Source organism: Dromiciops gliroides, chromosome 2 (assembly GCF_019393635.1).
Source record: "Dromiciops gliroides isolate mDroGli1 chromosome 2, mDroGli1.pri, whole genome shotgun sequence".
Classification (NCBI taxonomy): Eukaryota; Metazoa; Chordata; class Mammalia; order Microbiotheria; family Microbiotheriidae; genus Dromiciops; species Dromiciops gliroides.
The window spans coordinates 258,601,957-258,627,191 of record NC_057862.1 but is presented as its reverse complement, the minus strand read 5'-3'; the positions used below and the strand labels follow the sequence as shown (position 1 = coordinate 258,627,191).

At 38.4% G+C, this 25,235-nt stretch overlaps 1 protein-coding gene across 1 annotated transcript; it reads left to right on the top strand.

Annotated features, from left to right (window-relative positions):
- Positions 1-321: 321 nt before the first annotated feature.
- On the top strand, positions 322-22,064 carry ATP6V1D (ATPase H+ transporting V1 subunit D). Its single transcript, XM_043985906.1, has 9 exons — positions 322-694; positions 7,623-7,740; positions 8,785-8,864; positions 10,965-11,032; positions 11,433-11,477; positions 11,886-11,989; positions 12,587-12,653; positions 20,164-20,242; positions 21,373-22,064. The coding sequence occupies exons 1-9, from the start codon at positions 654-656 to the stop codon at positions 21,512-21,514; spliced, it is 744 nt and encodes a 247-aa protein (XP_043841841.1). The 5' UTR covers positions 322-653; the 3' UTR covers positions 21,515-22,064.
- The last annotated feature ends 3,171 nt before the right edge of the window (positions 22,065-25,235 follow it).

Here is a 25,235-nt window from a genome sequence, read left to right as displayed (position 1 = left end):
CGAGACCCATTTTTTTTTCTTTATTTAACCATAGAGTCTTAGTCTTCCCAGGAGGAAGGGGACGCTGGGGAAGTGGGTGAGGGCGCTAACCCTTAGGAAAGGAAAAAGTGCATTCTTTCTCGCTCCTGCTTATTTTCCACCAAGGAAATCACTTAGAACGGGTGTGATTTTCTGAATCAATGAACTACCACCAGTCTTCCTGACAGTGAGGTGGCGCTATGGCAAAAGTCAAAGCGGAAGCAGATGTTTTCTTTTTTTTCCCACACTTCTTCGCCCCTCCTTTTCATGATGCGGGTCGTGCCTAGTGCACTCGCCGTGGTGGTGGTAGTGGTGGAGGAGAATTAGAGGGGCAGGCGTGTGAAATTTTTCTTTTTTGGTTTGTTTTTTGTATTTCAGGTGTGCGCACCTCTGTCACTAAAATCCGGGTATTTTCTCCCTTGCTCTCTTCCCTCCCCACCCCCCGCAATAGCGGACGGAACCGGAAAAGGGTTGCCGGAGGCCGCTTCCGCTTAGCGAGCGGCGAAGGTGATCAGGTGACCTTTTCCAGCTGACTGTATGAGTAGGTGGAGGCGAGAGGCAGCGACTGGCAGCTTCGAAGCCAGAAGCGATTGGCCTGGGGTTATAGCTGCTGCCTCCGGACAAGGACCACCAGGATGTCAAACAAAGACCGCATCGATATCTTCCCTTCGCGAATGTGAGTGGCACTGAATGAGCGAGGGGGCTTCACTCGTGTCCCCTATACTCCCGTCAGCCTTCGGCTTCTCCACTTCATTAGCAGCCCTCCCCTCCTCATCTCGGTGCCGAGGTTCCTTATTTCTCAGGACGTTCCCAGGGGCCTTTCCTTGAACCCTAGAACCGAGACGCTGTGATTCCCTTTATCCCATTCACCTTACGTGATCCCCGGCGGGAAGGGGCGTCCTGGGCCCCTTAGGTGTTTTGTAGGACGTCCGTCCCCAGAACCACGGGCCCCTCAATTTCTGCAGATCCCAAGGCTGGCCTCGAGGCAGGAGGAACGATGAATGATACTGATATCTTGTCCTTGTGCCGTCCTACAAAGATCTCATAATCTCTTATACTTTATTTGCTCTTCTCTAAGAATACGCCCAATAACTTGGCAGGGTAGGGTAAGTTTTTTCCTTTTTTGGTCCTTTTTGCTAAGGGTCAAGAAAAGATAGAAAGGCATAGAGTGGTGTAGTGGAGTTCAAACCCCAGTTCTGCTGCTTACTAACTGTGTGGCCTAGGATAGGTCGCTGACCTCTCAGCCTCAATCAATCAACTTACATTGATTAAATGACTGCTACGTGTGGGCAGCGCTTTAAGACTATACGTTGAAGAGCCTCTGCTGATCTTTCTGAGTAGTTTCTTCTTTAGGAGTTCCTATACCAATAAAATAATAGGCCCAGTCCAAAAAAAAATATATTTGGGACTGAGGTTAAAAAGACAAAAATACTTCAAGGAGCTTGCATTTTGTTGGAAGCTGCAGGTACATACATCAGTACATAGTAAACATAGAAGAAGATGAAACTGAGAAAGTATAAATGATTTCATTGATGTAGGGATAAACTCTCTATGGAGAAGATGCCTTTATGGTGGAGGGAGTTGCCTGAGGTGGGTGCCAGGAGGTAAAGTGATTTGTCCAGGACCACACAACTAGTTTGTCAGACAGGACTCCACTGCACTCATTGATTGATTTTACTAAACTGCTATAGCTCTATAAGGTTTGCCCAAGCTAAGTGGATAGACCCCTGCCTGTCTCCTCTTTTCCTGCCCACCCCCATCCCCAGTACAAATGCAGCCTTAGACACTTACTTGGGGCAAGTCATTTAAATTTGGTTTGCCTCAGTTTCCTTTTCTGTAAAGTGGGGATAATAATAGTATCTACCTCCCGAAGTTGTTGTGAGAATCAAATGTGATGTTTGTTAACTGTTAGCACAGTTCCTGGCACATAAGAAGGTACTATATAAATATTATTATTGTTAGAACCTAGGTCTTCCTGTCTCTGGAGCTAGTTCTCTATCCAATATGCCTAGCTGCCATTCTTTGTATATAAAAAAGTAAATACAGCCTACTTTGGGGAGAATTGGGGGGGGAGGGAGTTTTCTTGGTGCTTGAGCTAAGCTTTAAAGAATCTAGAGATTTTAAGTGCCTGAGGTAAGAAGGGAATAAAATACATTCCATACATGGGGAAATAACCTGACCTGAAGAATGTTTTGTTCCAGGAACTGCAGGTAGGCCACTTGGGCTGTGCCTTCCTAGAGTGCATAACAGGGAATCTAGTTTAGAAATAAAGGGTGGAGTCAGGTTGTCTTTAACTTTTTATTGAGTCCTAGAGGCAATGGGGCCTACTGGAGTTTCCTTACTCATAAAATGTACTTGATATGTACTTTTGAAGTCTTCCACCTCAATGATATGGAGAATCTAAGCTAGAACTTAGGGCAACTGAGTGGCTCTATAGATAGATTACCAGGTGTGGAGTCAGGAAGACCTGAACTCAAATTTGGATTCATTTACTAGTTGTGTGACCCTGAGCAAGTCACTTTAGCTGTGTTTGCCTCAGTTTCCTCAGCTGTAAAATGAGCATAACAGCACCTAATTCAGAGAGAAGTTATGAGGATGGAATGGGATAATAATTGTTAAGCCTTTAGTATGGTGCCTAGCATATGGTAAGCATCATATAGATATTTGTTATCATTTATCATTACTATTATTTTCTCATGAGTAAGCTGCTTATTCCTTTCTTTTTCTTTTTCTTTTTTTTGATTGGGACAATGGGGGTTAAGTGACTTGCCCAGGGTCACACAGCTAGTAAGTGTCAAGTGTCTGAGGCCGGATTTGAACTCAGGTACTCCTGAATCCAAGGCTGGTGCCTTATCCACTGCACCACCTATCTGCTGGCTTGATTTCGCAGAACATTAAGAGAGGAAAGGACCTTACAGACCAAATAGTCAAGCTCATTTTACAAATGAGAAGACTGATGATCAGAGAGAGAAGTGACTTGCTTAAAATCACACAAGTATTAAGTGGAACTGAGGATTTTTTATTTCTTTGACCAGTGATCTTACAATTGCAATACAATTGCAATACTATCTGCTGCTCTTCTTGTGGATGAAATGAGTTTTGACCGGTACTTAAGTATATGTGAAAAAAAACATTAAATTGTAATTGCACGGGGGGGGGGGGGGCAGTTGGGGTTAAGTGACTTGCCTAGGGTCACACAGCTAGTAAGTAAGTGTCAAGTGTCTGAGGCTGGATTTGAACTGAGGTCCTCCTGACTCCAGGGCCAGTGCTCTATCTACTGCACCACCTAGCTGCCCCAATAATTTTAGAAAATTTTCTTAAGCAAGTTGGAAAAGTCAGAAGGTAAGTCCCCTAAAAGACCAAAATAACAAACTGCATTTTTCAGAATGTGGACTGCTTCCTGTTAGAGAAGAATATACTCTTGGCCACCCTCCTCAGATCATTCTTTGTAATTACAGCTACAGTGAATTGTAGTTGTCTCTCTCTTAGTTTCTGAACTGTCTGTATTTTGAAAATTTGTGGCCTTTTCAGTTTTAGACTAGAAAATACTAGTCGTGTGGATGTGGAAATTGCTGCTTGATATGAGTATACATATGGGCCTGCTGATGAGGAAAAGATTCAAATCTGTCGTCAGAGTCCATTAATTTTTCCAGGGGCTGGCAGCAGACATTTTGTCATATAGTCAGATGTCTTTGATTCAGCTGGAAACAAAGCCTTCATCATGCAAATTGAAGGTCATGGTTAAAAGCAGGAGTGAATTGAGAGATTTCATTTTGAACATCTGGGCAGCTCAGAATAAAGAACCAATATACACATTTATAAGTCATTAGCAGAAATAGAAAGTAATGGGTAAATTGCTGGAGTTGTAATCAAGAGCTCTGGATTCAAATCCCATCTATTATGTTTACCAACTATAATTGTTATAGAGCCTCAATTTCTTCCATCTACAAAATGGGAAATAGTAACACCTGTGATACCTTCTTCACAGGTTTCTTATGAGATTATATATGTACAACATCATATATAAATATTAGCTATTATTATTCATTGTGTTGTGAAATGCTGCTATTAGTACCTTCACCCACTCTTGCCAGAAAAATAAAAACATTTAAAATATGAAGGATAATAATACAAGCTTATATACATAACAGGTTGTGATCTAGCAGAAGCTGGTCTGCTTCTTAGCTGTACTTCTAGGAGACTGTTCTGTCAAAATGTTACAGTACTCGGGGCAGCTAGGTGGCACAGTGGATAAAGCTCTGGATTCAGGAGGACCTGAGTTCAAATCTGGCCTCAGACACTTGACACTTACTAGCTGTGTGACCCTGGGCAAGTCACTTAACCCTCATAGCCCCACAAAATTTTTTTTTAATTTTTAAAAAATGTTATGGTACTGTGATGCTCTTAGTATTTAGTATTATAGGAAGGTGAAATAAAGCATCCACCTATGAATGGACTTTAGGTCCACATCCCACCTCCCTATCTTACAGATAAAAATAATATTAATAATTGACAGTTATTAGTGCCAGTTATGTGTCAGGTACTGTGCTGGGTTTTTTGGTTTTTTTAATAAACATTGTCACATGTGATCCTCACAACCACCCTGGGAGGGAGGTACTATTATTATCTCCTTGAGGGGTTAAGTAACTTTCTTAAGATAACACACAATAAATGGAAGAGTATAGATTTGAACCTAGAAACTCTGATTCCAAATCCTGTGTTCTTTTCAGTATACTACCCTAACCTGTGCGTGCCAGTTAAGAAGAAATTCAGTTCAAAATAAGTCCTTTTCTTAGAGACAGGCTGACTTTGAAGAGAAATAGTAAAAACTTAGGAGGATTCTTAAATATCTTTTAAGACTTTGGGCAGATTACCTTTTGCTTTTAAGAAGCTCTAATGGAAGTATATTTTCAGCAACTTGCCTCCTCTTGATAACTGATAAAAGCAGTTTATAATGATATTATCATTAGCAGGGATAGCTCTATATTGGTTCAGTATGTAACAACACATTTTATGTTTTGTACTTTTAAGATGTTCACTAGAGAAATTCCTAGAGTTTAGACCTTTGGAAAGCAAAAGAGTTTTCTGGTGCTAAGTATCTCCCTTTCATCTCTCTTTTTGTCAATATTTATTTGGTGTCTATCAAATCTATCCTGCCTCTATTCATAATTCTCCTGAGGTCTCACTTTTGTCTCTATTGTAGTGCTGAAATTGTACTTTTTCTTTGTCCCTGCCCTCTGTAACATCTGAAACTAATTTCTTGAAACTCATGTCTGTCTTGGATAACAGTCTCCAATAAACTACTTTAAAGTTGGGAGAAAATAGAATTTTGCTAGACTCATCAGTGTTAAAACATTGCTTTCAACAACGATTGTAAGGCTACATTGTAGTTTCTAGTATCAGAAGGTGAAATCATGTTTGAAATAGTTTTGACTCTGAATGTAAACAGGGTGGTTTGTGAATTGTACACACTCTAGTGGTTAACTCCTGCCCAGACAAGAAACTGACCCAGTCCTGGTTGGAAGGATCTAGTACTGAGCTATTCCATGATGTGAAGTTGGAAATGATAATTTAATTCTTTTAAAGATACAAACTTTTAAAAAGCCATACCTTAAAGTATTCTCTTTATGATGTAAAGAAATCAGTCAGCTTGTATCTCTCACCTCTAGTTTATAAGGTTCAAATTCTCATATTTACTCAAGAATTTAAGCATGACATTTTTTCTTTTAGTGTCATCAGTTATCATTAAAGTTAATAACAATTTCAATGGTATTTCTGTTTGTTTTGTTTTTTTGTTTTTTTGCAGGCAATGGGGGTTAAGTGACTTGCCCAGGGTCACACAGCTAGTAAGTGTCAAGTGTCTGAGGGCCTGATTTGAACTCAGGTACTCCTGAATTCAGGGCTGGTGCTTTAACCACTGCGCCATCTAGCTGCCCCATTTCTGTTTGTTTTGAAAAGCAGTTAGAAGGAAAAAAACTAATATATTTTGGATTCAACATTTAGGTCACATGCAGCAGCTTAAGATCATTAATTTACAGCTAGAAGGGATATTAGAGGTCATAGAATCATGGATTTGCAGCTGGAAAAGACCTTAGAGGTTATCTAGTCTACCTCCCTTACTTTATTAATGAGGTCATCTTCTGTAGTCTCCTAACTTTACAGATGAGGAAACTGAGGTCCAGAGAAGGGAAATGACTTTCTCAAGGCCATACCAGGGCTACCTTCTCTCATGAAACACTTTGAGTCCTTAGGTTTGATTATTAATTAATTACTTATCTTGCATGGTATTGACTTAATGATAAAAATTTCTCCTTTAAATGATAGCAAAGTTAGAATAATCATTTTTATTGTTATCTTCTTTTAAACTGATACTAAGTTTTGAGGAGGAAAATGGGAAGAAAAATGCTCTACATTTATCAGACATCTACTAGCTCTTACAATAATAGCTCATGCTTCTTTAGAACCTTAAAATTAAACATATTATATAATGTTAGGGGTTCAAGGTCTTAACTTAATATTTTCAAGCATTCTATGGTCTGATTTAAAAATCCTTAGGCAATTGAAAATTTTGCACAGGTCACATAATTTAAACTAAGCTGGTATTGAAAAACAGACTCTTGTTTATATTCCATTACAGCTAGACAGGTGCAAAAGGAGGAGTTTTTCAATTTTAATTTAGTTCTTTCTTCATTATAAATATGGCATGTTGGGCAGCTAGATGGCGCAGTAGATAAAGCACTGGCCCTGGATTCAGGAGCACCTGAGTTCAAATCCGGCCTCAGACACTTAGCACTTACTAGCTGTGTGACCCTGGGCAAGTCACTTAACCTCAATTGCCTCACTTAAAAAACACACACACACACACACACACACACACACACACATATAAATATGGCATGTTTACAGGCTGTGTAGCATTCTTCTTAGCATCTTAATAGAAATATGGACCTACAGAATTAGAAAAATCAACTAAATTTTCACATTAAAAGTAGTGGATAGTGGGGCAGCTAGGTGGCACAGTGGATGGAGCACTGGCCCTGGATTCAGGAGGACCTGAGTTCAAATTCGGCCTCAGACACTTAACACTTACTAGCTGTGTGACCCTGGGCAAGTCACTTAACCCCAATTGCCTCCCTAAAAAAAAAAAAAAAGGTAGTGAATAGTATGCCTGGCTTGTTTTGTTGTGACATCAGGTGGTATCATAACCTGTAGTGAATTGGATTTAATTGAGGGAAGGCTGTGCAAATTCACCAACCTCTTTCCTCCAGAGCCATCTGGGTCCAGTGGCAAGATATGTTATCAGGATGACTGGAGATGGCCCCAGATGTTTAAGGCAATTGAAGTTAAGTGACTTGCCCAGGTTCACATCTAGTAAGTGTCTGAGGTCAGAGTTGAACTCATGTCCAATTTCAGGGCCAATGCTCTATCCACTGCACCACCTAGCTGTCCCTAGTCTGCTTGACAACCTTATTTAGATACCATGGCATCAAAGTGGGGTAGAATGTAATTTGGCCAATTTGTATGGTAAATGTTTGTGCCTGATCTTGTTCTTCTAGATGATATTAAGAATTTTCTGTAACTGTGATTATTTCTTTTGGAATTAGGGCACAGACCATTATGAAGGCTCGATTAAAAGGAGCACAGACAGGCCGAAACCTCCTAAAGAAAAAATCTGATGCCTTGACTCTTCGATTTCGGCAGATCTTAAAGAAGATCATTGAGGTAGTATGAGTTTTTCTCTTGATCAGAAGTTTGTGTTTTCAGAAGAGTATGAGAATTCAGTATGATTGATTATGCTTTAATTTACCTTCAGTCTTCCTGTTTTTTCCTGATGCGAACTTCTCACTTTTCATTAAATTATAGCACCTCTATAAGAGTAAAGGGAAAATCAGTTTTGCTTACTAGTGACTGGGGTATGGTTTGAGAAAAGGGTATTGAAACATCAGATTTCTAAAGCATCTGTGGAAATCACTTATCCTTGTGTACTCTATTTTCCACTAAGATAGTTAAATTTGAAGGTTAGTTCTTAATAAGATTCATGTTTCTACCCTGTCTCAGTAAAGCAGTGGGGACTGTGGATATGGAATTTAGTATACATTATCTTTTCTTTTTTTTTTTTCCTTTTTTTTTTTTTTAGTGAGGCAATTGGGGTTAAGTGACTTGCCCAGGGTCACACAGCTAGTAAGTGTTAAGTGTCTGAGGCCGGATTTGAACCCAGGTACTCCTGACTCCAGGGCCGGTGCTCTATCCACTGCGCCACCTAGCTGCCCCTTTTAGTATACATTATCAAAAATAATTTCTGTGTTCAGCTGACTTGGCTTAATTGTTTTGTTTTTAACATGGAGGGGCTTAATAGGAAATGACTATGATGTAAAAATACAACAATAAAACAATTTTTTAAAATTTCCTTTTTCTCTGATATTTCTGGTGCCAGAGACCACAAATCTGAAGCTAAAATGGGAATAAATCTTTTGACCCTGGTGTTAATTAGGTTAATAACACAGACCTCATTGCATTGTAGAACACCAAATTGGTAGCATGACACAGTGTGGACACATCAGTGAGTCCATGTTCAATTGGACCTTGGTTAGATTCCTGTTCTGTCTTGATGATTGCTGCCAGGAGTACCTGAACAAATTACAAACTCCTGGCCTTAGTCTGGGCTAAGTAACATCTAGGGTCTCTTTCTGCTCTGACCTTATCAAAGACTAAATCTTGCCTATAAACAACTTAGTTTTGTCCATTTTTGTTTTGTATTCTTGACAGACCAAAATGCTAATGGGTGAAGTGATGCGAGAAGCTGCTTTCTCACTTGCTGAGGCCAAATTTACAGCTGGCGACTTTAGGTGAGACAATCTACAGAAGATATTATGTAAAAAATAAGTACTTATATGGCTTTCTAGAGCCCTAGACTAATAACCTTTGGAGTAAACCTGGATTTGATGAATAGGCTGGTATTCCAAAGGTAGACATGTCCAGAGACTTCCATTTGCATCCTCGCTCTGCCTTTAATTGACTGGGTGACAAGTTATATCTCTCTGGGCTTTCTAGGCCTTGTTTTCTCAACAGGGGATTTGGCCTAAAAAAATGACTAAAAATTTCTTTTAGATTTAACATACTATCATTTAATTTTTGCAACTCAGTGAATAGTTCTGATAAGGATAGCTACTCAGTACTGACTGTCAGAACAGATGGTATCCTGAGAATTAAACAAATAAGTGTTGAATAGAGATATAGAATGGTAGAGGGATGAGGGTGGAGTGTAACGATTGGAATGATGCCACCTGCTGGAGACTTACTGTAGAAAAGTTCCGCCACGAAAGGAAGGTCTTTGAGGGCAAGAACATGCGTCTTTTGGCGTCAGGAAGTGACGTTTGCTAGTAGGAGGAAGAAGGAAGAGCTGGGTGCTCTGTCTCACTCTCTTTCCTGAGGATGCTGGTGGAGAAGGGAACTAGAAATGCGCGCTCCCTTTAATAGATAGAAATCTAGGCCTTTCTCTCTCTCTTTATCAAATTCTTATTCTCCTTAATAAATGCTTTAAAGCCTAACTCTTGCTAAAGCTTATAATTTATTGGTGACCACTCATTAGATATTTTAGACAGACTAGCTAGAATTTTAGCCCTTAACAGATGGCTGACCATGAAGAGGAAAGCTGAAAACTCCATCTTCTAATCTTCTGGTAGGGTAAGAAAATTCCCCTACCCTGTCCCTTCGTGGTCGCCAAACTGTGAGATTTAAAATTGGATATAAGAGCATTAAACTCCTCTTTGACCTTTCCCTTATATGTCTCCCAGACCAGTAAGAGAAAGAAACCTCTGAGCTTTAATTAGAGATGGATTACTTAGCTTTTATTGTTTGGGAATTAATTAGCCAACAAACAGGTGATGCTGATTAGGGAAATAGGAAAGTAGAAATACAAATAAATAGTCTTAGGTCTATGCTTAGTCTATATTCTTTATAAAACTCACTGAATCCCAAAGCTACCTCTCGCTCTGCTCACACACGCTGACTCAGGTTTGACGTGTGTTCGGATGATCGGCGCTGGTCCTTGGTGGCAACATGTGCTTGACGCTGGTTCTCAGCCTGAGAGGTAGCTTTGGGATTCAGTGAGTTTTATAAAGAATATAGACTAAGCTTAGATCTAAGACTATTTATTTGTATTTCTACTTTCCTATTTCCCTAATCAGCATCACCTGTTTGTTGGCTAATTAATTCCCAAACAATAAAAGCTAAGGAATCCATCTCTAATTAAAGCTCAGAGGTTTCTTTCTCTTACTGGTCTGGGAGATATATATGGGAAAGGTCAAAGGGGAGTTTAATGCTCTTATATCCAATTTTAAATCTCACAGGAGGAACTGGAGAGCTGTTCATTATATAACAGTAATAATTTATATGGGAGTCCCTCAAAGTCCTTTTGTCCAGTCTTAATAAAATTTACAGAGTTTCATTTAGATATAAGACTCAGGATAGAAACATATGAGGCACATGTTAATTGGCTTGTTGATGACCAAACCCTGCAAGAAAAGAATAATATAGACTATTTAGACACCATTTTTCATCAAAATATTATAGGTAAAATCAAAGTATTTTTCATATAGATACATCTATGTAAGTGGAAATATGTTAACTTAAGTGACATAATTATAGATGGGCATTATTTACTGTACTTCCCCAATTATTACTTGTTATTAATTTTTTCTTGATTTAAAAAATAGTAATGTTTAGCATCTATTCTCTGAAGCCTTTCCCTGGCAGGAGGAAAGATTTTCCTCATTTTTCTGGCTGCTGTTATTTAGTGATTAATGTTAGTCCCTGATCTGTACTCTCCTTTTTCTCATTCACAGTTTAATGTAAGAATTATAAATAGTGGGTTCCTTTAGGCTAATTTTTCCTCATTAAAATTGAGCCAAATTAACATAAACTTTAATAACTTTTTTCCTGTGTAGTACCACTGTTATTCAGAATGTGAACAAAGCCCAAGTGAAGATTAGAGCAAAGAAAGATAATGTAGCAGGTAAGACTTGTTATACTTTTAGAAATCTCTGGAAGAAGATTAAAATTATTCAGTTGAACTGCTTACCAAACAGACTTTTTACTGAGAGTTAAATTCATTTCACCCAGCATTTATTAAATAGTTACTATGTGTCAGGCCCAGTTCTTGGCAAAAAGACAGTCCCTTGTCTACTTTTAACTTATATGGCCATTTCATTAGGAACCAGAAGAGTTTGAAGGTAAACGTCCCATGAATTATTTATGAAAGGGGAGAGTTCCCCACACTGGCTAATTCAAATATCCACTCTGAAGTTTTTTGAGGATTTGGCAAAAATGAAAAAGATTCCAAGATCAATAAAGATAACTATACCTTGTTTTTTTCTAAATTATGTTTACAAATGTTAATGAGCTTGTATTTATAGGTGTCACCTTGCCAGTGTTTGAACATTATCAAGAAGGAGCTGACAGTAAGTAGTAAATTATTTCTTTTGTTGCCTACATACTATACAGTTGGGAAATTATGATTCACCTAAACTGAACCTAGTTATAGAGCAAATTGTAGAATGGAATGGTCTCTGTCACAGAAGGTGGTATTGAGCTGTCGTCTTGTATATGATAAGGGGAGATAGAAGTTTAATGTTCAATTCAACAAACAATAAGTACCTATTATGTGAAAGATGGACAATGTGCTTTATATATACTCAGTTGCAATCCTTGGAATTGAAAGGAAACCCCACTTCTCACTGAGTACAAAAGCTTTTTTATTTGGTCACATTTCAAGTTACTAAATGGGTGAATGCAGCTCTCAATCTCTTGATATTTACTGTTACGTTCTCAGGATAGAAATAAGAGGAAAAGTATCGATTTTATTTTAGGTTATGAATTGACTGGTTTGGCCAGAGGTGGGGAACAACTGGCCAAACTGAAGAGGAACTATGCCAAAGCAGTGGAGCTGCTGGTGGAACTAGCATCTCTGCAGGTCAGTATAAGTGTCAGGAAGACTAAACAAGTCCAATTTCCAGTTGTTGAATCTTGAACCTAAGTGGCATACAAAGAAATGGAACTTAAACTTCCTGAGAACCTGAATAAATAGGAAATAAATCTAAGCTTTGTTAATGTAAGATGAAATGACTTCTCCAGTGTTTGCCACTATCAAGATATTTTACTGGCATAATTGACAAACTTCATATGTTACACATAGGAAAGTAACATCTAAAAGACTAAAGAATAATATCTTTTTAATTCCAAAAATACTTTTGTCTTATTAATATGTGTACATATCCTTGAACCATTATTCCTAAGTTAGTTGTCTATACCTCTTTCTTCTTAACATGCTTAATTAATTGACTTAGTCAGTGATTTAATTTTAGAGGTAAAGTAATCAGAATAAAAGTGGAATAATGTCACAATTCTGTAGGACCCCAATGTTTGTTAGAAATCTGCATTGAAAAAAACATCTCAAAAAGTAGGCTTGCTTCCAAAAAAGTTGTTCCAATATTTGGAACTGAGCCAGATGAGTTGATTATACTGGTTATGAGCAAAAGTTTGCTATTTGTAATTTGTTCTCTTGTCTTAGACTTCATTTGTTACACTGGATGAGGCCATTAAAATAACAAACAGACGGGTGAATGCCATTGAGCATGGTGAGTATAAGCAGCTATAGAAAAATTGGTTTAAAAAAAAAACACAGTATTGAAATCCATTCTGCATACAGGAAGACTCCCCACAGTTTTCTTTGTTTCTTTAGATCCTTACTGTATGCATGTCCATTCCTTGTTCTCTATACCACTCTTCCCCCCTTCCCCAAAAACAAAACATTGAACACTGAGTGTGTTTCAAGCCCCAGTTTTGTCCTTGTTAAATGTGCTTAATTCTTCCTTTGTTTAGAATATGACCCTCACAAGTTGCATGAAGCCCATTCAGTCAATAAATATTTGTGAAGCACCTCTGTGCCAGGCACTGTGCTAAGTGCAGGAGATACAAAAAGAGGCAGAAGACAATCCCTGCCCTGAAAGTTCACAATCTGATCGAGGAGGCAACAAACAAACCCATGTGTACAAACAAGCTGAAAACAGGATAAATGGGAAACAGTTTAAAAAGGGAAGGCATTAAGAGGGGCTGGGAAATGCTGTCTGTAGATGAGATTTTAATGGGTACCTCAAGAAAGCCAGGGAAAACTGTAAGTAGAGATGAGCAGGGAGAGCATTATGGATATGGGGGACAGCCAGAGAAAATGCCATAACCAAGAGATGGAACATCTCAATCATGGAACAGCAAGGAGGCTAATGTCACTGGATCAAACCGTATATAACAGGTGTAAGTGTAAGAAGACTGGAAGTAGAGAAGGGGTGTTGGTTATTTATCTAGGCTTGGAGGTGATAGGGAGCCACTGGAGTTTATTGAGTGGTAAGGGTGTGACACAATTAGACCTGTGCTTTAGGAAAATCCCTCTGATTGCTGAATGGAGGTCAGATTAGAGTGGGGGGGAGACTTGAGGCAGGAGAACCCACCACCAGACTATTGCAGCAGTCTAAGCCTTGTGGACAGTGTCAGGAGAGAAGTATGTGTGCAGCGGCTTGTAGATGGAGAATAAGAGAGAATGAGGAATCCAGGATTAGTCCTAGGTTGTAAGCCTAAAGGACTAGGAAGATGATGTTGCCCTCAACATTAGAGGTTTAGAGGGGGAAAGGTTTTATGGGTAAAGATGATGAATTCCATTTTGGACATGTTGAGTTTAAGATGTTTACTGGATAGCCATTTTGAGATGTGTGAAAGATAGTTGTAGATGTTAGTTTGGAGGTCAGTAGAGAGGTTGGGACAGAATAGGTAGATTTGAGATTCATCAGCATAGAAATGGTAATTAAATACTTCGAAGCTGATGAGATAACCAGATGAAGTAGTATAGAGGGAGAAGTACAGAAGAAAAGATGCCTAGGACAGAACCCTGTAGTACACCTGCAGTTAGAGGATGTGATTTGGGTGAGGCTAAGAAGACAGCAAGAGGGGTCAGATAAGTAGGAGGGAATCCAGGAGAGTGATGTTTTGAAACCTAGAGAGAAGAGAATATCAAGGAGGAGAGTGATCAACAGTGTCAAAGGTTGCAAAGGTCAAGAAGAATGATTGCAGAAAATCCACTGGATTTGGCAATTAAAAGATCATTGGTAACTTTGGAGAGAGCAGGTTAAGTAGAATGATGAAGTTAGAAGTCATATCATAAGACTGAGAAGAGAGTGAGAGGAGAGAAAGTGGAAGTACCTGTTATAGATGGCCTTTTCAAGAAGTTTAGCCACAAAGAACAGAAAAAGATATAGAATGATAGGGGGGGAGATGGAAGGATCAAGTTAGTGTTTTTTTGAAGGTGGAGCAGAGTCTGTGGCCATGTTTGTGGGCAGTAGAGAAAGATCCAATAAGCAAGGAGAAATTGAAGATAAGTAATAAGAGTAGGATAGAGGGGTCAGTCTGTTGAAGGTGGTGAGATGGAATAGGATTGTTCATATATACAGAAGAATTGGTCTTGGAGAGGAGTATGGTCACCTGAAGAGGTGAGATAGAGGTTAAGGAAGAGATAGTGGCAGAAGAATCTGAAAGGAGATGAGGAAGGGGGGAAAGAGGGAGCTCACAGCAAATGACCTCAATTTTTTCTATAAAATATGAGGCAAGATTTTCAGCTGAGTGGGGATGGAGTAAGGGGGAACTATGGGAGGTTTGAGGAGGAATGAAAAAATTGGGAAGAATCAGAATGGGGAGTGGGATTGTGAGTTGGTATGGGAGATGCAAAAGGATTGATTGCCTAGCAGTAGTGAGGACCCAGTTGAATTTATATAACATAAATTTGTAGTGGATCCAGTCGGAACAATTGTGTTTTTGTGTGATTTCCCGCCCCGCCCCCCTTCATTCATCAGCTTGTATAGGAGTGAAGGTAGTGAACTGTGGGAGCAGTTCATAGGTGAGGCTTAAAAGGGTACAGTTACTGATATAAGGAGGAAAGGGGCTCAAGAGAAGAAGATAATGTAGAATTTAACTGATTGATCAAGATAGGGAAAGAAGAGAGAGGCTAATGTAGGGGAGGTGGTCTGGGAGTTCAGAACTAAGAGGTTGAAAGATTGGAGATGACAGAGTGGACACAGACTAGGGTCTGAGAAGGGAAGGCAGAGGGGGAGGGGGAAAGCCAATAAATTATAGTCAATTAATGGAAATTTCTAGAATTCTTGAACATGGTGGTAGCCCATTTCTGGGTGATGGCAAGATCAAGGGAATGACCATCTGTGTGTATGTCTGAGGTCAGAAGGAGGAAGAGAACATGGGAGGAACTGAGTGGTTAGGGTATTTGAAGGAGAGTCAGTATTAATTAATATTAAAGTAATTAAAATTGCCTTCTATGAGGGCAAATGTTGGGGAGGAGAGAGAAATTGTGATTCTGGCACCAAACTTGATTTTGGAAGAGAACTGAGAAATGGCCAAAGGATATGAATAGGCAGTTTTCAGATGAAGAAAGTAAATCTATCTGTAATCATATGAAAAAATATTCTCAATCACTATTGATTAGAGAAATGCAAAGTAAAACAACTCTGAGTTACCCACCTCACTGCTATCAGATTGGCTAATATGACAGAAAAGGAAAATGATAAATGTTGGAGATGTAGGAAAATTGGAACACTAATGCCTTGTTGGTGGAGTTACAATTTGGAACTATGGCAAAGGGCTATAAAACTGTGCATATCCTTTGACCCAGCAATACCACTAATAAGTCTGTATCCCCAAGACATCATAAAAAAAAGGGTAAAGGACCCACATGTACAAAAATGTTTATAGCTGCTTTTTTTGTGGTGGCAAAGAATTAGAAATTATGGGGATGCCCATCAATTGGAGAATGGCTGAACAAGTTATGGCATATGAATGTAATGAAATACTATTGTGCTGTAAGAAATGACGAGCAGGCAGATTTCAGAAAAAACCTGGAAGGACTTATATGAACTGATGCTCAGTGGAGTGAGTAGAACCAGGAGAACATTGTACATGGTAACAGCAACATTGTGTGATTATCAGCTGTGATAGACTTAGCTCTTCTTAGCAGTACAATGGTGCAAGACAATTCCAAAAGACTCATGATGTAAAATGCTTCCCACATCCAGAAAAAGAACTATGAAATCTGAATGTAGATTGAAGAATACTATTTTCACTTGCTTATTTGTTTAATTTTGTTTTTTCTTATAGCTTTTCCCTTTTGTTATGATTCTTCCACAACATGACTAGTGTGGAAATATGTTGAACATGATTGTACATATATAACCTATAATAGATTGCTTGTTGTCTTGGGGGAGGGGAGGGGAGGGAGGGAGAAAAAAATTAGAAACTCAAAATCTTAGAAGAATCAATGTTGAAAACTATACATGTAATTGGAAAAAAAAAAAAAAAGAGACAGTGGCGCGGGGGCGGGGGGGGGGGTGAGGGGAGGAAGGAGAGTGACCTGGAGGTCTGTCAGCAATAGTTAACCAGGATTTTGATTGGGTGGTAGATATAAATTGCATGAACCTCAGTGTAGGAGAGATTACTTAGAGATGGATTTAGGTAGAGAGCCTGGAAGTGGCAGTGAGCCAAGGTGCAGCCAGTACTGGAAAGGGTGGCCAGGGAGGCTGTTGTTAAGGGAGGAGGCCAGATTTCACTAATTACTAGAAGATGGAAGGAATGGGAGAAGAAAAGTTTTATGATAAAAGCAAGTTTGTCGTCTAGGTTGAGGGCACAGTAGAATGGGTGAGTAACGCTCAGTTGGGGCTTTGGGGTAGAAGGATTGACAAGGAGGGTGGGATTCAGGTGGTGGGGGATGGGGAGTGGGGTTTGGATGATGACCTCCAGGGGTTCAGAACCATTAGGATGCAAAGGTTATATAATTCAGAGTTTTTCATCCATCTTTCAAAATTTCACATTGCTTACCAGCATATAACATTTAACATTAAAAGAGTAGAAACAATTAACCTTGTCTTACAGTATGTGTATGCATGTGTGTGTGCATGTGATTTTTGTCCCTCTGGCCCTTTAAAGAAAAGCAGAGGATGCATTTTTCCTGATCTCCTAAGGGCAGGGTCAGTATACTTATGCATTTGTTTTCATTTTGTAATTATTTCTTTGTATGCTATAGCTAGGTGGTACAGTAGATAGAGCACTGGGTCTGGAATCAGGAGTACCTGAGTTCAAATCCGGCCTCAGACACTTGACACTTACTAGCTGTGTGACCCTGGGCAAGTCACTTAACCCCCATTGCCCTGCAAAAAAACAAAAAACAACAACAAAAAAAACCAAAAAATCATTCTTTTCATCATTTATAATGGAAAAATAGTATTCCATTATTTTCATATACAAAAATTTGTTTAGCTGTGTGTGTGTGTGTGTGTGTGTGTGTGTGTGTCCGTCCATCCGTGTCTGTCCTTTTCCTTTTTCTTTGATCTTTGTGGTATAGGCCTAGTTCCCCTGGTTCAAAGGCTATAGACTTGATTCTGTAACTTTTTGTCTACAGTTCCAAATTGTTTCCTTGAATGGTTGGATACTTTAACAACTTCTCCACCAATGTATTATTGTGCCTGTTTCTCCACAACCTCTCCAGTGTTGACTAAAATCATCTTTTTTCATCTTTGCCAGGTTATTGGGTATTAAATAAACCTTGGGATTGTTCTGATTTGCGTTTCTCTTAATCATTTAGAGTATTCTTTCATATGTTGAATAGTTTTCAGTTCTTTTGAGAACTCTTGTTCATATCTCTTGACAGCTTATTTATTGGGAATTGGCTTTTCATATATTTGTTATTTTTCTATATATCATAGATATCAAACCCTTACTTGAGATGATTGATGCAAAGGGTTTTTTCCCAGTTGATTGTTTTCTTTTTTACTCTAGATGAATTAGTTTTGTTTGTGCATAAGGTTTTCAATTCCATATAATCAAAAAATAATTTTTTTTTGTAATTGCTTCTATTTCTTTTTTGGTTTTTACCCCCTCTCTGGTTTTTCAAAAAGATATATAATCGGGGCAGCTAGGTGGCGCAGTGGATAGAGCACCGGCCCTGGAGTCAGGAGTACCGGAGTTCAAATCCGGCCTCAGACACTTAACATGTACTAGCTGTGTGACCCTGGGCAAGTCACTTAACCCCAATTGCCTCACTTAAAAAAAAAAAAAAGGTTCCATCCATATATGCCAAAATTTTCTATCATTTGGGGGCTGAATAAATAAACTGTAGCACATAAATATAGTGGAATGGAATATTACTTAACTATAAAATTATGAATATAAAGAATTCAGAGAAACATGATTATACATCTTTTTTTTTGTTTGGTTGGTTTTTTTTAAGTGAGGCAATTGGGGTCAAGTGACTTGCCCAGGGTCACACAGCTAGTAAGTGTTAAGTGTCTGAGGCCAAATTTGAACTCAGGTACTCCTGACTCCAGGGCCAGTGCTTTATCCACTGGAACCTTTTTCTCTGTCTTCTGACTTCATTGAGCCAGGAGTGGGAACTGGGGGGAGGTGTGTAACATGCCTAGCAGAAGGAGCCATTTCATTTCATTTTATTTATTTTAATAGATTGGGGGGGGGGGGCTCAGGCCCACACAGCTAGTAAGTATCAAGTGTCTAAGGCCAGATTTGAACTCCAGTCCTCCTGAATCCAATGCCAGTGCTTTATCCACTGTGCCACCTAACTGCCCCACATTTTATTAGATTTTTACTGGTATCTTCATTATTTAGTAGAAACAATAATCCTAACTCCCTACTCCCATCCAAGATAGATTAGTCTTTCTTTAAAAGGAAAAACAACCCTATCTTTGAGACTTAATTGGTTTAGGGAATAGTTTAGGCCATTGATGTTACTTCCTGGTTATCTGAGTACAAACTTGCAAACTCCATGGTTTTACAATTCTTTGCAGACCACCATAAATAACTCAAATGCTAGGGAGCTCTGCTTACCTGAAGTAGTTTGCAGTATCCTTGATGCATATCTTTATTAAATAATGTTTTCCTCCTATGACTAAGGAAATCTCTTCTTGTCAACTATTGAATGACCTTGCAAGTGTCTCATTTTAGTCTGGTATTGAAACGTAATGATTAGTCAACTGATATATTCTTTTAACAAAGAATAAAAAAAAGGAAAAATGCAGTGCTCAATGCTCTGCAAAAAAAAGAAGGGGGAGGTACCTTTTCATATCTTCTCTACGAGCAAGCTTCTTCTTTATAAATTTCTTGGCATACAATTTTTTTTTGTTCTTTCCATTTGCATTGTCGTTTTATGTTTATATATGTTGTTTTACTGGTTTTGCTTATTTTGCTTTGCATCATTCCTAAGTCTTCCCATATTTTTCTGTGTTCATGATATTTGACAGGATATTCATTTATATCACAGTAATATTCCCTTGCATTCATGCACCATAATTTAAAAAAAACTATTCCCAGTCAATGGGCATCTACTTTGTTTTGGTTTTTTTTTGGTGAGGCAATTGGGGTTAAGTGACTTTCCCAGGGTCACACAGCTAGTAAGTGTTAAGTGTCTGAGGCCGGATTTGAACTCAGGTACTCCTGACTCCAGGGCCAGTGCTCTATCCACTGCGCCACATAGCTGCCCCTACTTTGTTTCTTTACAAAAGTTGCTGTTGTAAACACTTTGGTGTGTATGTAGGTTTTTTAGTGTTTGGGTTTTTTTGTTTTTTTGAGGTGTGTGTGTGTGTGTGTGTGTGTGTGTGTGTGTGTGTGTGTGTGTGTGTTGTCACTGACCTTGGGGTATGTGCCCAGCCATGTAAATTTGGGATCAGTAGATAGGGACATTTAAGTCACTTTGCATAATAGTAAATGTTTTCTAGAATTAAATTTCAGCTTATTTACTTACTTGATTGCTCGGTTTCTGCATTTCCTTAAAAAGGAAATCAAAGCTTTTACATTTCTTGATCTTTCTTATGTCTTTTCTTGGTATGGAGAGAGCGACTATTATTCATATCTTCAAATGAGTGAACTGATACCCCCAAAAGAAAAGTGATATGCATGGCCCTTAGTATTAGAATGGATTCTTTTTCTTTTTTTTATATCAAGGAGGGAAATACTGTAACAGCATCAACATTTTTTGGAGGGAAGAGGATGTAAAGATAATCTGCCTTCTTCTTATGTCTTTTATTATTCTAGTGATCATTCCCCGGATTGAACGTACACTTACGTACATCATCACAGAACTGGATGAACGAGAACGTGAAGAGTTTTATAGGTGGGGACATGACTACTACTATGATATTTGCTGCCTTTATTGGCATATCCTATTTAGCCTTTTCAGTTGTCTTTGATTTGATAAATAATAAGCATAGGGATATCCTTGGAAAACAAGAACTCTTATTTCGAAGGTTTTTGTGCCTCCTTAGACATAGTCTCTTCTTGTAATTTGAGTGGTGCCCTAGGAGAGGGAGGGCTTAGTTTGGAACCATAGCTCTGTCTTTACATCCTGGCCTTCGCCCTTGCTGTGTATATGACCTTGGGCGAGTCACTGAATCTCTTAGAAAAGGAGAAAAAGGAGGTAATTGGACAAATTGACATCTGTGGGCCCTTCTAACTTTAAATGATGATCTTGTCACTGGTAAGGAGTGCTTTCAGATGCAACTGTTTCACTTTAAAGAAAACCACTAAAATGAAAGGAGAAGGCAGCACTGCCAATTACATATAATCATATGTATCCTGGGGAAGGTACTATGTATTGTGGAGAACAGTAGGAAATCTGAGGAGGGGGAGACTGGTGAAAGGCTGGAGCTGCCAAGGAAACCTTGATGGTGGAGGAGGTGTAGTACAGGAGGGGCTTTGAGATGGCTGAGTTTTCTTTGACAGTGTAGATGTATTAGATGTGGATGAATCATTGCCATTATTGGATGCTTTTAGAACTATAACATTTAGGGCAATCGTTCTTAACCATAAACTTGAACAGGGGAAAATATTTTATTTTCATTATCATTATGTTTATTTAAAAATTTTATGGGAAGGGGTCCATCTGTTTCTCCATGATTCTGAAAGGCTTTGTAACACAAAAAAATGTTAAGAACTCCTACTTTAGGGGCTGGGCTATTTGGACTCATATGATATAGAATTTTAATATCTAAATTTAGAGGGCCTATTAGAGACCTCTAGTTAATGTTTAAAGTATAATTCAGAACTTTCCTCAGACTTCTACTTCTGCTGAAATGATTATTTTTATATATATATTTACATATTATTACTAGATAGCCTAGAATTATTCCCGTCTTGTTAGAGAATGGGGGGAAAGAGGGAGAGAAAGCAAGTTGTTGCAGTAACAGTGTCTCTTAAAGAGTTTGGTGTTGAATAGCTTCTGGAAAAATTCTCTTTACTCTTCAGATTAAAGAAAATACAGGAGAAGAAGAAGATTCTTAAAGAGAAAACACAGAAAGAATTGGAGTCACGGAAATCAGCCGGAGAAGTGTTGGAGCCTGCTAATCTATTGGCTGAAGAGAAAGATGAAGATCTTCTGTTTGAGTAGTCCTTCCTATTCTATAGTCTTCTTTGAGACCTTGGTTTTGTGATTTTCTTATAATACATGGTATCCAAGTTCTGTATGTAATGGGGCTATTTGTTATAGCCCAAGTTTCACTAATTGCTATTAAGTTATTGGGATTATTTGGAGAGATTATGATTATAACCATCATTTGTAGGACCTACAACTGGTAACTGACCAGCCCAGGAAACCTGTAGAACCTAGATATTTCTCCCCTTCTTGGTCTGTGTGTGTAAGCAGAGTTGTGTTTTATGGTCTAATCATATTTGAAAAACATCCCTTTGAAAATAGCAGTAACTCATGCTTATATGTAGTCTGACTCCTACATACACAGCCATTGGTTTGATCTACTTTCAACCTCTGCTTTTGTCACCCTGGTGCTTCACTCTGGTATTGTATGAATAGCTTTACATCTTTTTTTCTTGCATGGCTGGTCTCAGTCCTATGGAAGAAGACTTTCCCCTTCATTATGAAAGAAATTCTACCAATTCCTCTGTAACTATAGTATAAGCAGAGTAAAAGAATTTAAAAGTGACTTATTTTATTTGCTGTTTTTCTGCTGCCTTGTTCCATTTGGAACATAGTATGTTATCTACCTACCTCTTAAAAATGTTTTATTGATGACATGTTTTTATGCCAGTCATTTTTGGATATATGCGATTTCCCCCTTGAATTGTGTCTAAGAGATTGAAGAATATGTTATGGGACAAAAATTGGTCATTACAGTCACTCTTAGTTCAGCCACTTTTTCATTGTTATGGTTGTTGTGTTCCATTTCTTTTTATCACTTAATTTCAGTCATCACATTCCGTAGAACTTGTCATGTCTATCATTTCTTAGGATCATAGATGTAGAGATGGAAGGGACCTTAGAGGCATTCAATTCTCTTCTTTTTTACACATGAGAAAACTGAGGTAAGTGGCAGAGCCGGGTTTTGAACACAGGTCCTGTAACTCTAAGCAAAGCACTTTTATGGGACAGTATTCTTTTACTCTTTTCTTTTATGAGCTTCTCTTGACAGTATAAGCACATAGGTTAAGTGACCCGCCCAGATTTACACAAAAAGGTAACATTGACTATTTTCATCTTGAAAAAGGGGTCTGAGTTGAAAACTCAGTATTTTACTTAATAGTTGGAATCAATGTGACTGAACTCTCCTCAAGATGGCAGAATGAATGGAATAGCCCCCAACAAGGATAAAAGAGCACCAAAACAAAAAATGGTCAAGAAATCCAAAGAGAATCCAGAACCCTGAAAGAGAAGGGATCTAGACAAAGAGCCATGGCTCATGCAAACCTTCTGAAGTTATGGGAAAGGCAGGGAGGAAGCAGACAGGAGCCTATTGTCTAGTCAAGGATTCCTGGAGACTACCATTATGTCCCTTATACAGCAAATTGGAGCTTGCAAATTGGAGGGCGACAACTGGGATGTGCCCTGCATATTAGACCACCAGGGGCAGGGGCTGGTTATCCACTACTGAGGTCCTTGTTAACACTCACCCAGATCTCATAACAGATTATATCTATATCTATCCTATCTATAATAAAAAAAGCCTCTTCATTTCTTAAGAAGTAGTAAGGTTGAAAAAATAAACATAAGAAATGGAGCCAAAGACACTTCAAGACAAACTCAGAAGAAAAGAATATTCATCATCTATAAGTAAAATCACAGATTTTCATAGGCACTACTAGAATTCTGGAAGAACTTTAAAATTAGAGAGCCCTAGAGGAAAATAATTAGAAAGAGAATAGGACAGAAGTTGCAAAACTTGACAAAATAACAGAATCCTTGAAAATTAAATTGAACCAAATGATTCTAAGACACAAGAAATATAAGAACAATTAAAAGACTGGGGGGGGGGGTGTTAGAAAAATCTCAAAAAATAACTGACCAGTAAAACAGGTCTGAGACAAAATTTGAACTCACATCTTCCTTGATCTAGGTCTAGTAGCAAGCAGCAAGGAAAAAAGAACAGTTCAAATATCAAGAAACCACAGACTCAAACTTGAGAGCTCTACTACAAAGGACAGCAGGAGAGTTTGGAACTTGATACTCCAGACGACAAGCAAGAATAACTCATGACAAAACATAATTTTACAGGGGGAAATGAAAGAAAAATTTAAATATTGATGAAATGTAGACATGTCAGTACAAAGAAAGGGAAATATATTCAAGCAACTGGAAGGGATTTTTACATTGATGAAATGTCATATTCCAAGAGAAAAGAAATATCCCTTCAGAACCTTAATGTCTTCATGGGTAACAGAGGAAGTAATTAAGACTGCAGGCATGGAAGCTAGGTGATCTGAAGAGGAACAAAATAAAAGGAAAGAGAAGGAAGGAGTTAGAACTTACTATCCCATAGGTGAGGAAAAAGATGACTACAGAAATGGAGGAACAGAATGGGGAGTAGGTTACACATGAATCTCACCTATCAGAACTGGTCAGAAAAGAATACACTCAAAGAGTTGGATGTAAAAGCTGTGGCAGGTCACAGACTGGGTGAGGGAAGGAGTGGTGAGACAGACTACATCATATAAATGAACACACTCAACATCAATGTAAAGAACGGGAAGTATGAAAGGATAGAATGGAGCGAAATAGACAAGATACATATTGCTTACAGGAAAATTTGACAAGCAGGTGGAATAAAATCTAGCAGGGCACAGCAAACAATATTTGTTTTGGTTTTTTTGTGGTGCAATGAGGGTTAAGTGCCCAGGGTCACACAGTTAGTGTTAAGTGTCTGAGGCTGAATTTGAATTCAGGTCATCCTGAATCCAGGGCCAGTGCTTTATCCACTCTGCCACCTTACTGCCTCTCAAATTGATTTCTATCAATCCTTTAGCAGCACATAGAATCCAGCAACCACTTTTAAGCTCAGTATTGCCATTGCAAATCATTGTGTTTACTTTTTCAATGAAAGGATATTTTCTTCAGACTTGTTTTTCCAAGTCACTGTGTTCAATTATGCAAAGTTTTGATCCATTATCTTTTTGCAAAGTATGTTTCCAAAATAGTCATCAGTATAGCCAGAATAAGTGTTCCTGGTAATTAAGTTGGTAATTTAATAGAAAAAAATGGCCATAACATTAAAGAGAATTGAGGAAATGTGCTAGAAAGATAAGACAGGCTTTTTACAGAAGATAGAAAAAGTAGTCTGTCCACCCATGACGTTTTTACACTGAAAAGTTTTATACAAGGAAGTTGTTTTTAGTCTCCTTCCTTGAAGACTAAAAGTTATTAATATATTAATATATTAATAGTAAGTTAATAGGATGAGCTTTTTGAAGTAGGAGCTAATGTTTGAACAAACTACCTTCAATTTGGAGGGGGAAAAACAATTTTATTCATAAGAACATTCATAAGCCTTTTAATTGTCCAATTCCTGACCTATGGTAAAAACACAAATGTACAAAGTTGAGTTAGGTAGCCTTCTAGAACTTTTTGTTTGTTTTTTTGTTTTGTTTTTTAGTGAGGCAATTGGGGTCAAGTGACTTGCCCAGGGTCAGACACAGCTAGTAAGTGTTAAGTGTCTGAGGCCGGATTTGAACCCAGGTACTACTGACTCCAGGGCCAGTGCTACCACTGCGCTACCTAGCTGCCCCAGCCTTCTAGAAATTTAAAAAATCTACTCTAGTGCCTAATCTGACTTAGTTGTATGTATTGAATGAATTGATTTTAGCAAATGACACAAAATCAAACA

Coding starts and splice junctions, on each gene's coding strand:
- ATP6V1D (XM_043985906.1), top strand. CDS start 654: ATGTCAAACAAAGACCGCATCGATATCTTCCCTTCGCGAAT. Junction 695..7,622: donor GATATCTTCCCTTCGCGAAT/GTGAGTGGCACT, acceptor TTTTGGAATTAG/GGCACAGACCATTATGAAGG. Junction 7,741..8,784: donor TCTTAAAGAAGATCATTGAG/GTAGTATGAGTT, acceptor TATTCTTGACAG/ACCAAAATGCTAATGGGTGA.